Here is a 12714-nt window from a genome sequence, read left to right as displayed (position 1 = left end):
TTAATACACACACTTCCCTTGAGTGTTTATTTTACATGAGGATCCACATACCCTTACAAATCATTGCACAATTTCTCTGCAGAATGCCTGGAATAGGATTTCACAATACGCTACACTGTGCACACTGTCCTGCACAGTGTTTGGAACATATAAAACTATATGTTAAGTCCTGGAAATCATTGTGGCATTCTGCGCAATCCTGCTAAGCTACTGTGCACTGAGGTAACCAGGTTTGTTACCAGTGTTGCTTTACACGGTTTACTGTCCGGGAACAACTTTGCCAGCCACAAAACTGCGCTTGTTTACGTTTAAACATCGTGAGCAGCATGAATATGTAATTAGCGCTGCTGCACACAGTGCAAACACAAACTTTGTCTATGCTTTGCATGAAAACTACACAGAGCTTACAGAACCCAGTGTTAATGTATTCTAGAAAAAAACACTGAAACAACCGGTTTTCAGTATACTGTTTCTAAAGTTTCCTCAATCTATTTCACACAAGTTTCATGTTTTAGTAATTTAACATAGCACACGTAAGTGCACATCATATATATATATATATATATATATATATATATATATATATATATATATATATATATACACATACATATACATACACATACAGTGGATATAAAAATGTTAAAATGCCAAGTTTTTATGATATAAAAAAAAATGAGACCACAATAATATCATTTCAAAACTTTTCCCACCTTTAATGTGACCTATAACCTGTACAATTTAATTGAAAAACAAACAAATCTGTTTAGGGGAAAAAACATAAAAAATAAAAAACATACAGTAAGCTGACTGCATAAGTGTGCACACCCTTAAACTAATACTTTGCTGAAGCACCTTTTGATTCAATTACAGCATTCAGTCTTCTTGGGTAGGAGTCTATCAGTATGGCACATCTTGACTTGACAACATTTGCCCACTCTTCCTTGCAAAAGCACTCCAAATCTGTCAGATTGCGAGGGCATCTTTTGTGTGCAGCCCTCTTCAGGTCACCCCACAGATTTTCTATTGTATTTAGGTCTGGGATCTGGCTGGGCCATTCCAAAACTTTAATTTTATTCTGGTGAAGCCATTCTTTTGTTGATTTGGATGCATGCTTAGGGTCATTGTCATGCTGAAAGGTGAAATTCCTCTTCATCTTCAGCTTTCTATCATACACCTGAAGATTTTGGGCCAAAAGTGACTGGTATTTGGAACTGTTCATAATTCCCTCCACCTTGACTAAAGCCCCAGTTCCAGCTGACGAAAAGCAACCCCAAAGCATGATACTACCACCACCATGATTCACTGTAGGGATGGTGATCTTTTGGTGATGCGAAGTGTTGTTTCTGCGCCAAACGTACCTTTTGAAATTGTGGCCAAAAAGTTCAACCTTGGTCAGACTACAACACATTTTCCCACATGCTTTTGGGAGACTTGTATTGTTTTGCAAATGTTAGCCGAGCCTGGATGTTTATCTGTGTAAGAAAAACCTTCCTTCTTGCAACCCTTCCCCATTAGTCCAGATAGGGAGACTATGAGAGACTGTTGTCACATGTAGTACACAACCAGTACTTGCCAGAAATTCCTGCAGCTCCTTCAGTGTTGCTGTAGATCTCTTGGCAGCCTCCCTGACTAGTTTTTGTCTTGTCTTTTCATCAATTTTGGAGGGACGTCCAGTTATTTGCAACGTCACTGTTGTCCCATATTTTCTTCACTTTTTGATGACTGTCTTCACTGTGTTCCATGGTATATCCACTGCTGTGGAGATTCTTTTGTACCCTTCTCCTGACTGATACTTTTCAACTATGAGATGCTTTGTAAGCTCTCTGCAAACCATGGTGTTTGCCGCTGTAGCAGAGAACTGAGTAAATGTCAGGAAAATCCTACTAGGACAGCCGAACTTTATTTGGGGTTTATCAGAGTCTCTAAATGATGGTAGGTGGGTACCCAAGAAGACTGAATGCTGTAATTAAATCAAAAGGTGCTTCCACAAAGTATTAGTTTAAGGGTTTGCGCACTTACGCAACCAGCTTATTGTACTTTATGTTTTATATTTTTCCCCCAACAGATTTGTTTGTTTTTCAAATGAATTGTACAGGTTATAGGTGGGAAAGTTTTGAAAAGATTTGTTGTGGTCTCATTTTTTTTATATCACAAAAAACTGGCATTTTTAACAGGGGTGCGCACACATTTTATATGTATTTGTATTTAAATGCATTAACTTAACTCTGATAATGACATTACCCAATGAGCACTCCTAAAATGCAACCCGAGGTTTTCCTATTATGTTGGGTTAAGGTTGTGAATCAAACTATTCTGATGGAGTTCTTGGGTTAAAAACAAAACACATTTTTTATAATAAAGTACAACATTCATTTTTACAAAGAAGCCTTTGTTGCTTTTTGGTTTCATTCAGTTAGCTCTGCACTCTGAAGTTTTGGGCCATTGCTTCATTATTTATTTCTGTTTCCATGGTATCATAAAAAGAACCTTTCAAATAATGTGTATTTGATTAAAAATCCAGATTCTGTAAATGACAGAAAAAAAAGCACAGCACTAAGGGCTCACACTACAAGTCATGCAACTAAATATTAATAGCTGATCAAGGGGAGGTGAATGCCTTTAAGCATGGCAGCAGCAAAAGAAAGCAATTACCTGGTGTAGACACAGGAATTCTCACAATTTCCTTCTGCAGAAAACCTTTAAAAAATAGACTCAAGATGTTCTTGCGCAGTAAATTACCATAAAATGCACAAAAGCTGAATTGTATTCATTAGAAAATATTGGTACATTGCTCCTGTAGCATACCTTTTCTTCCTTTACTTCTTTTAGCACTGGTTCTTTTACTTTTAGCTCTTTTTTCTCCTTTGATTCCTTTTTAACTTCTTTTTCCTTCACATCTTTCTTATCTTCCTTTTCTTTTTTAATTTCCCTTCTGTTCTCTTTCTCATTCGGTTCCCTTTCCTCTGCCTCATTTTTGACAGAAATTTCTGGCTCAGACAGCACATCATTTTCTTTCTCTGTTTTCTTCTTATTTTGCGGTTTTAATGGGCTGATCTCTTCCTAAAGGCAGCAAAACAGTTATATGTATACAGCAATAGCAAATAGAACAGATCAGTGGCTTTGCTAAACTAACAACAGAACTAAGTTATTTATGTTTCTGTAATTGTGTTGTCCCTATTTCAGGGATAACTAAATAAATTTAATTTATAAATAATGTTAAAATATTTAAATGCAAATACTGAATCACCAGCATAATTCAACCCAGTCTCAACTCACAGATATCGTAAATATGGTAATTTAAAGAGAAAATAAAAAAGTACAGTTGTGTACACTTACCATAAATGTAGATGTCCGGGTGTATTCTTTGTTGCAGTCATTACATGTGGGTTATCTGCCTGCAGGTAGCCCTCAGCCAGCCAGAATACGAGAGTTTTGGATTCCTGCATTGGATGCTGTCTCTTCTTCCATGACGTCAGGTTGTCAGGGGTATAAAACATGCAGCCGATGCCATTACATCAGTTTTTCTTGCCCCAGATGTCAGGTGCCCCCATAATGGGAAGCAATTATATGTTATGTTACACCTCCATCAAAAAGCAAATACATCAGAAAGGTTAAATACATCAAACAAGACGGAAAGGTAGAGCCAAGAGAAGTCAGGGGGCTGGAGGGAGGGTAACCAGGACTGCAACAGTGAATACACTCTAACATCTACATTTATGGTAGGTGTACACAACTGTACTATGTTCTTTGTGTTTCACTGTTGCAGTCATTACATTTGGATCGATTCCCAAAGCTAAGGAAGGTAGGAGGAAGTCAGAGAGCAATAGGACCAGCTAATAAGCCCTGCATAACTGCAATGGCAAAACCAGCTCTGCATTTAGAAAAAATAGGCATGTGGTAATGCTTGGTGATAATGCTTGGTGAAGGTATGTACAGAGCTCCAGGTAGCAGCTTCTAAGATGTCCCCGGTAGGGACTCCTCTGAGGAAGGCTGCAGAGGTAGATGCAGCCCTGGTGGAATGTGATCTTATCCCCTGTGGGGTAGGTTTTCCATGGTACTTATAGTGGAAATGAATGCAATGGGCTATCCATTTAAAAATGGTTTGCTTTGAAATGGCCTTCCCCTCTGCCTCTGCAGCAAAGCCAACTAGCAGCTGTTCAGATTTTCTGAGAGGCTTAGTCCTGTCCAAATAAAATCTAAGTTATCTGTGCACATCCAAAGAGTGCAGTATTCGCTCACCTTTGTTTTGTGGATTCGGGGAAAAAGGTAAGCAAATGAACTGACTGATTTAGGGCCACACTAGACACCACCTTGGGCATAAAGGAAGGATTGGTCCTGAGGGAAACCATGTCTGCATGGAAGACAATGAAGGGCTCCACTGCCATGAGGGCCTGTAATTCAGACACTCCGCTTGCTGAATTGATGGCTAGAAGGAAGGCTGTTTTCCAAGAAAGGAATTTCAGCTCTGCAGTTGCAGCTGGTACAAAGGGAGGGAGAGTGAGCTTTTCCAATACAAAGTTAAGGTCCCAGGCTGGAGTAGGAGCTCTCCTGGGGGGGGGGGGTCTTAAATTTTTGGCCCATCTGAGGAATTACTTTAGCAAGGGGTGAGTGAAGAGGGGTGGTTCAGTAGTATAATGTGCTGAAATGGCAGAGGCATGAATTTTAATTGACGAGAAGGATAGGTCCTTGTGGAGCATTTCTGTTAAGTACTAAAGAATATGAGTTAAGCTGGGCATTGTTGTGCCCATCCCCTGAGTCTGGCTCCAGGAACAGTATCTTTTCCACTTTTCAGCAAAAGATTTCCTAGTACTAGGCCTTCTTGCTTCCAGAATGACATCTAGCACCTGCTTACTGAAGGATGCTATTGAGGTGCTCTAGGAATTAGCCAGGCTGCAAGGTTCGGGGTTTGAAGCTGAGGGTGCAGAATCTGGCCCGCCTGCTGGGACAGCAGGGCAGGTATCTGAGGTAGGTGCCATGATTCCAGCAATATCATACTGCACAAGAGGGGGTACCAATGGTGGTGTGGCCAGTCTGGTGCAATCAGTATTGTCCTTGGCTTGGTCTATTTGATCTTTAGCAGAACCTTCGAGAGGAGAGGCAGAGGGGGAAAGGCATAAACCGAGAGGCTTTCACAGGTAAAGGACAGGGCATCCACTTTCCAAGCTTGACTGTGGGGAGTCCTTGTGCAGAATTTGTCCAATAGGTAGTTTGGAGGGAGGCAAACGGGTCTATCTCTGGAGCCCCCCCCCATTTGTTACTCAAGAGGTTGAATATTTTTGATTCCAGTTCCCATTTGTGTGGGTCCATGAGATTTCTGCTTAGGTTGTATGTGAGTGAATTTAGCTTGCCTGGCAGAAACTCAGCTTGTAGGTGCACTTGGTAGCTCAAGGCTGTATTCCACAGAGCCATGGCTAGTCTGCAGAGAGAGCACGAATGGGTTACCCCCTGCTTGTTTATGTACCACATAACTGCGGTGTTTACTGTCTTTACCAATAATTGTCCTGGAAGGATGTTGTCTTTGAAGGATGTCAGGGAATTCTGTACAGCTAACATTTCTTTTTGGTTGATATGCAGGTGCATCTGACTTGGGCTCCATTTGCCCTGAATGCACTGCCCTGCCAAGTGAGCCCCCCATGCACAGTCTGATGCTTCTGTTGTTAGGGTCTGGGCAGCAGGAGGTAGAGTGAAAAGGAGCCCCTTGTTGTGGTAGCAGGCCTTTACCCACCAAAGGAACTCTGTCTTTATACAAGGATTGATTCCAGGTCCTGAGAATGTTGACACCATAGGCTTTTTAGATACTATTGTAGTTTCCTCATATGCAGTCTTGCATATGGAATTAGTAGAATGCAAGAGGCCATGAACCCCAGGGCTTGCAGATAGCTGGGTCTTTGTGGCCAGTGGTTTGAAGTAAGTTGTCAAATTAATTTGTTTCTCTGGAGTGAGGAAAGCCATCTGGGAAGTTGTGTTCAAGCTTGCTCCCAGGAATACAATCTGTTGGCAGGGTACTAGGTATGATTTCTTTTCGTTTATGGTGTACCCCAGTGAGGTCAGAAGTTTCTTTACAAATGCCAGATGTTTTAATAGCAAATCCTGGCTTTCTGCCTGAATCAGACAATCTTCCAGGTATGGGTATATTTGAATATTTCTCTGCCTGTAAAATGCAATGGCTGGAGCTAGACACTTTGTGAATACCCTGGCCGCAGTAGATAAGCCAAAGGGAAGTGCAGAGAACTGATAGTGCATGGAGCCTGCCTTGAAGCGTAGGTATTTCCTGCAAGATTCCCTTACTGGGATGTGCAGGTAAGCTTCCTTTAAGTATAAGGTTGCCAACCAGGCATCTTTGCCCAGCATAGGAAGCAGCTGTTGAAGTGTTAGCATTTTGAACTTTGGGATTACCAAAACGTTGTTTAGAATAGAGAGGTCCAGGATAGGATGCCAGGAGCAGTCTTTTCTGGGTACCAGGAAAATTCTTGAGTAAAAACCTTGCCCCATTTCTTCTGCTGGGACAGGTTGAATAGCCCTGATACTTAGAAGAGAGAGAACCTGCTGTTGAGCCTTTTCCCACTGATTTGGTGGTAGGTCTGGCCAACCATTTCGGGTTGGTAAGGTGTGGAAGTGGAATCTGTATCCTTGGAAAACTATATTTAAAACCCATTTATCCTGGGTAATGAGTTACCAGTTTTTTGCATACAGGGCAAGCTTTCCTCCTAAGGTAGCAGGCAGTAGAGCAGGGCTTGGAAGGGTTAAGGTTAAGTCATTGTGACATTTTTCCATAGGGGGGTGTCTTACTACTTCCAGCTTTGGAAGTGGGAGCCCCCCACTGCTTAAGCCTGTGTGTAGCCTAAGACTGTAACCTAGGTGGTCTGCTTCCTGGGTTTGGACAGAGAAGGCCTGGAAGAGACTGGAAAGGACAAATTCTTAGAAGGCCAATGCCTACTAAATCTGGAAAGCTGTACTTGCAGGAAATCTTTAAAAAGTTTGCATAGATTTAGCTTTTTCCTCCATCCTTTTAAGGACTTCATTGGTTTTATTGCCAAACAGGCGGTCTTGGTTTAAGGGAGCATCCAGTAATTTACCTTTAACATAATCTGGCAAGTTTTGCTCCTTAAGCTAAGCATGCCTTCTAAGTACAGACCCAGTGACAGCAGCCCTGCAAGATGCTTCTAGAGAGTCAAAACCACATTGCAAAGTATGTTTACCAACTTGTTCAGCAGAATGCATTATATCCTGTAATTCGTTATGTTCAGCACAGTCAGGAATCAACATCATTTTCTGTTTACGTAGTCGTAAAATATGCTGCTGATACTTTAACATATAAAACTGGCAATTTAAGGCCCTAATGGCCAAAGTAGCAGAAGTTTATACCTTCTTACCCCATCTTTCCAAGGCACTGGAATCTCTATCAGAGGGGGTAGGGTTTTTGGCAGCAGTAGCCTTAATGCCCTTTGGTCCTTGGGAAATGGTCTCTGGATCCACAGTAGGATTCTTGAAGAGGAATTTGTGAGAGTCAGGTACTCAGTAATACCGGTCAGGTTTTCTGGGAGCTGGACATAAAGTGTCTGGGGCCAGGCTAGATTCCAAGAAGGCATCATCTACAATATCCAGAACAGGAGGGACAACTAAATGCCTGTGTTGAGGGAAGAGTAAGAATTCCCTAAGCGTCTTTTTGGAGTCAGAGTAATCCTGGCTTTCCCAACGGAAATACTCCCTAAGAGTATGCAAGGTTTCACCAAAAGAAAAATCTTCTGGAGGGGAAGCAGAGGGAATGGAATCCTCTGCATCAGAATCCTCATAGGTAGATAAGGGCAAATCCTGGTAATCAGAAGAAACAGAAATTTCAGAATCCTGATCAGAAAAATCAAAAGGAAAATCAGTTCTAGGTCTCTTAGAGGGGGAAGGCTGGCTTCCCCTAATTAAAGTAATAAGATCTTCAGCCATTCTAAGCATTTGTTTTTTAGGCATATGGGCCTGACCATGCGGTTTGGAAGTTGGTTTTATAGGCGTGGGTCGAGTTCTAGGCCTTGATGAAGAAGATGGCGTAGGTTTAAAATGCAAATCTGTAGGCCTGAATACATCCTCAGAAGCCGGTGCCTGCACAGTGGCTCCGGACCCATCCAAGGTAGAGACATCTACAGGTTCCATAGTCGAAGAATCATCTCGCTGCATATCGGACTCCAAATGGGTCTCAGTAGAGGCCTGTGAATCTGAAGTAGCAGGCATCAGGGGCTGCGAAAGCACGTCACTGAGTACCGGTGAAATGGCGACTAGCTTAACGGAAGCATCGTCGGCAGTCTTGGACCTATGCGGTCTGTCTCTGTCTTTATCCTTATGCTTTTCTGAAATATCGGTAGTCGGATGGCTTACCGAAGCCATTTCTGGATAGTTAAACATAGTAACAAAATTATTTGCTACGAAAATAGACACACTACGAATAGTTTGGGGGGGTGAATAAGGCACAAAACCAGCAGCAAGGGATGTTTTGGTCTGGACCTACGCAAGGAATGCAGTACGAATGAAAATATTTATGAGGTATTTGCTTTCCACAGGTAAGAGAATTAACTTTTACTGACATCGGTTAAGAGCAAGAAAAAGGATCCCCAATGGGGTACTTAGCTTTTTTCGAAGACTTTGATTCTGAAACTCAAAAATGAAAATTTCAGGAGTCTGCCAACTGGCACTTGCGAACTGCTTCTGCTTCGGGCACCGCGCGACAAGAAAGACTGATGTAATGGCGTCGGCTGCATGTTTTATACCCCTGACGACCTGACGTCATGGAAGAAGAGACAGCAACCGACACAGGAATCCAAGACTTTGCTGTTCAGGCCGTCTGAGGGCTACCTGCAGGCAGATAACCCAAATGTAATGACTGCAACAGTGAAACATGAAGAACATCTATCCTTGCCATGACTTTCTTTCTTCTCAAAAGATATCTCATGTGGTACCTTAAAGATTGGACCCCTTTCTGGTGGGCGTCTCGCCATCATTTGTGTTGAGTCTAATTCTGCCCCTATGAATACCACATGCTGAGAAGGCACTAAGGCAGATTTTTCGTAGTTTATGGTAATCCCTTGGTGGGAAGCAGAGTTGCAAGGTTGTATTTCTGGCCTTGATTAGCCAATGCCTTGTCGTGGCAGTTACGAGCCAGTCATCTAAGTATGGAAACACCCGGAATCCTAAACGTCTCAAGTGAGCTGCTACTACTGTCATACATGTGGTGAGCACTCTGGGGTCTGTAGTGAGGTCAAAGTGCAGAGCATGAAAACTGGTAGTGACTGGCTCCCAGCCAAAAGCACAAGTGTCTCCTGGATCGCCTGCCCATTTTTATGTGGTAGTACATATCCTGGAGATTTAGAGAGCACATCCACTCATTTTTTTCCCAGGGATGGGAGCATCGACTGCAGCGTCACCATCCAGAAAAAGAAGTTATGTACTCACCATAACGTTCCACGTGAGTTGTTCCATCTCACCTTCATTCTTCACTGATGGTTTCGGAGCCGATCCTCTGCTGTGACACGGCCGACTAGCAAGCTCAAAGTTCTCCAGTAGCTCAAGACCCTACCCCTTATCCCACAATGCACTGCTAAAATTACCTCAGATCTTGTTTGCTGCATACCTTATAGAAGTACAATAATTATTCTGCCTAGGAATGTGGACACACTGAAAAAAACAGAATGAGGACAGCCTCCTGGTCAACTGCCAGCCAGGAGGGGGGAAGGAGGGAGGGAAGTGAGAATGAAGACGAGATGGAACAACTCACATGGAACGTTATGGTGAGTACATAACTTCTTTATGTGAAGTTGTTCAAGCTTGCCATTCATTCTTCAGTGATGGGTAGTGTCCCTAGCACCCTGATCTTGGGTGGCTCACGGAAGTACACTCTTTAGAACCGTAGAACCAAATGAAGCCCTGTCCCTGGAGGCCTTATCCACTTTGTAATGAGTTATAAAAGTCTGAAGTTTAGACCATGTGGCTGCTGCACAGATGCTGTCCAAAGGTAATTTGGCTTGAAAGGCTGAAGAGGTAGAAACTGCTCTGGTTGAATGAGCCTTCACCTTACTAGACAAGGTCATGTTATGACAGGAATATGTGTAGGTGGTACAATCCGACAGCCACTTAGACAGGGTTGCTTTGGCAACTGGTTTACCTTTCCTGGCCTCAGAAAAAGACATAAAAAGCTGATCTGATTTCCTAATGTTTTTGTTCGGTCTAAATAAAATCTAAGTTGTCTATGAACATCGAGTTTGTACAACATATATTCCAATTTGCTGGTGTGATCAGGGAAGAAAACGGGCAACTCAATGACTTGATTAATGCTAATCTCAGAACATACTTTAGGTAAAAAGGATGGATTTGTCCTGAGAGATACTCTATCAGCATGGAACACCATTATAAGGGGGCTTGATGGACAGGGCTTGGAGCTCTGACACTCTACGGGCTGAAGTGATGGCTACGAGGAAGATAGTTTTCCACGACAGAAATTTTAGTTCACAAGATGATGCAGGCTCAAAAGGAGAAAGAATGATGCAAGATAACATAAAATTCAAATTCCAGGGAGAGTAAGGTGTCTTCACTGGAGGCCTCATGTGAAAAGAACCTTTTAGAAAAGCCTTAGACAATTGGTGAGCCATAATATTCAAACCATCGATTCCTGGATGGAAATTAGATATCGCAGCTAATTGTACTCGCACCGTAGCAGCTGCTGCTCCTTTGTTGAAAATTTATGTCAAGAATTGTAAAATAGAAGACAATGGCGTTTGGTAAGGGTCAATGTTGTGGGAAGAAGCCCAAATGGAAAATCTCTTCCACTTACTACGATACAATTTTCTAGTGGAAGGTTTATGGGAGGCCAATAAAATTTGACTAGTGTCATGGGAAAGATTATAAAGCCTAGCTATGCTGGAAATTGGAGCAGCCAAGCGGTTAAGCTTCAGTGTCTGCAAGGATGGATGAAGATCCCCTGAGGGATGTGTCAACAAGTCCGGAACTGGGTCCAGGATCCATGGGTCTTCCAGAATGTGATGGTAAAGAAACGGAAACCAAATCTGCTGAGACCATTGAGGGGCTATAAGGATGATCATCCGTCCCAGTGACTTTGCTTTCTGTAAGAATTTGGGTATCAGGGGAATTGGTGGAAATGCATAGAGGAGACCCGGGGGCCAATCGTGGACAAGAGCATCCCTCTGGGAATGACCTGGTGTGGGAATCAGGGTTAAATAGCTTCTGCATTTGTTGATGATATAACTGGCATACAGGTCGCAGGAAGGCTGGACCCATTTGCGGAAGATCCTGTCCGCAATCTCTTGTTCGCGGGACCATTCGTGGGGCAATAAAATTGCCCTGTTCATTCTGTCCGCTATGACTATGGATTTGCCCAGGATGCGCATTGCTATCAGAAAGCACTGGGATGACACTGCCCACTGCCATACTCTGAGGGCTTCTCGGCAAAGGGGATAAAACTTGGTCCCGCATTGCTTGTTCAGGTACCAGACCACTGACATGTTGTCTGTCTGTATTGCAATTGTCCCTACAGGAAGAGAGTCCTGAAAGTATTACAACGCTAGAAGTACTGTTCTCATCTCCAGGACATTAATATGCAGATGTGATTCTTGATCTGTCCATGTGGCTTGGGCAGTCTTTCCCTGAAAAAGCCCCACCCCCACCCTATCAGGGAAGCATCTGTGTCATAGTGGCAACTGGAGGGGGGAGCATGAAGGGACGTCCTATTGTGACATGGAGACATCAACCACCACTGAAGATCCTTCTTGCAGAAATTCGTTATCAGGATCATATGACTCATTGGAAGTTCTTGGTAAGACCATTGCGTGAATAGAAGCCATTGAAGGATTCTCATATACATCCTTGCTAACGGGATTGCTAAAATTGCTGCTGCCATCCATCCTAGAAATTTCAATACCTCTGCAGTTGGTACTCTGTCCTTTGATATCAGGGACATGATGTGTTGGCGAAGAATACAAATCCTTTCTGGTGGAAGACGAAGAGTGGTGGTTGACGTGTCTAATTCTGTCCCTATAAAAACTATATGCTGCGATGACAAGACAGACTTTTTGAAGTTAACTGTAATGCCTAGCTGATCGCAGTGTCAGAGTAGCCTCTCTCGCTTGAAGAAGTTGATGCCTGGTGGTGGAGGTAAGGAGCCAATCGCCCAAATACGGAAACACCTGGAATCCTAGATGCCACAGGTGAGCCGTAACTACTGCCATGTACTTGGTGAACACACTGGGGGCTGTAGTGAGACCAAAGGGCAGAGCTCGGAATTGATAATGATTGGCTCCCAGCCGGAAAAGCAGGTGATCTCTGGATGGCCTGGCCATCTTTATGTGGTAGTATGCATCCCTGAGATCGATCGAGCACATCCAATTGTCCTTCCCTAGAAACAGGAGTATGGACTGTAGCATGACCATTCGGAACTTCTCTTTTCTCACAAATTGGTCGAGTCTGCTGAGATCCAAAATGGGTCTTCAGTCCCCTGTTTTCTTTGGAACCAAAGAGAGTCTTGAGTAAGGTCCGAATCCTGTTTGGTCTGCCGGGACTGGCTGGATGACTTTTTTCTAGCAATCGGCGTACCTCTATTGCTACTTGTCCCACGTGACTGGGTGGAACGTCCGGGATTTTTTTGACGGGAAGGGGCTGGATGGAGAATGGTATGAAATACCCTCTGGAAATGATACTTTGTACTCAAATATCATTTGT

The 12714-nt window shown here is 43.1% G+C and overlaps 1 protein-coding gene across 1 annotated transcript in view; it reads right to left on the bottom strand.

Annotated features, from left to right (window-relative positions):
- The window catches only part of CHD1 (chromodomain helicase DNA binding protein 1), a gene marked incomplete in the record, with an annotated part of 4694407 nt that overhangs the window by 431560 nt on the left and 4250133 nt on the right, over positions 1-12714 (bottom strand). The window contains 1 exon segment of the mRNA XM_044063873.1: positions 2809-3063. Coding sequence (XP_043919808.1) covers positions 2809-3063 — 255 coding nt within the window.

This window comes from Protopterus annectens, chromosome 2.part2, assembly GCF_019279795.1.
Source record: "Protopterus annectens isolate FY-2018-M chromosome 2.part2, PAN1.0, whole genome shotgun sequence".
NCBI lineage: Eukaryota > Metazoa > Chordata > Ceratodontiformes > Protopteridae > Protopterus > Protopterus annectens.
Note: the sequence above shows the minus strand (reverse complement) of the source record. Positions and strands in the feature narration are given on the sequence as shown.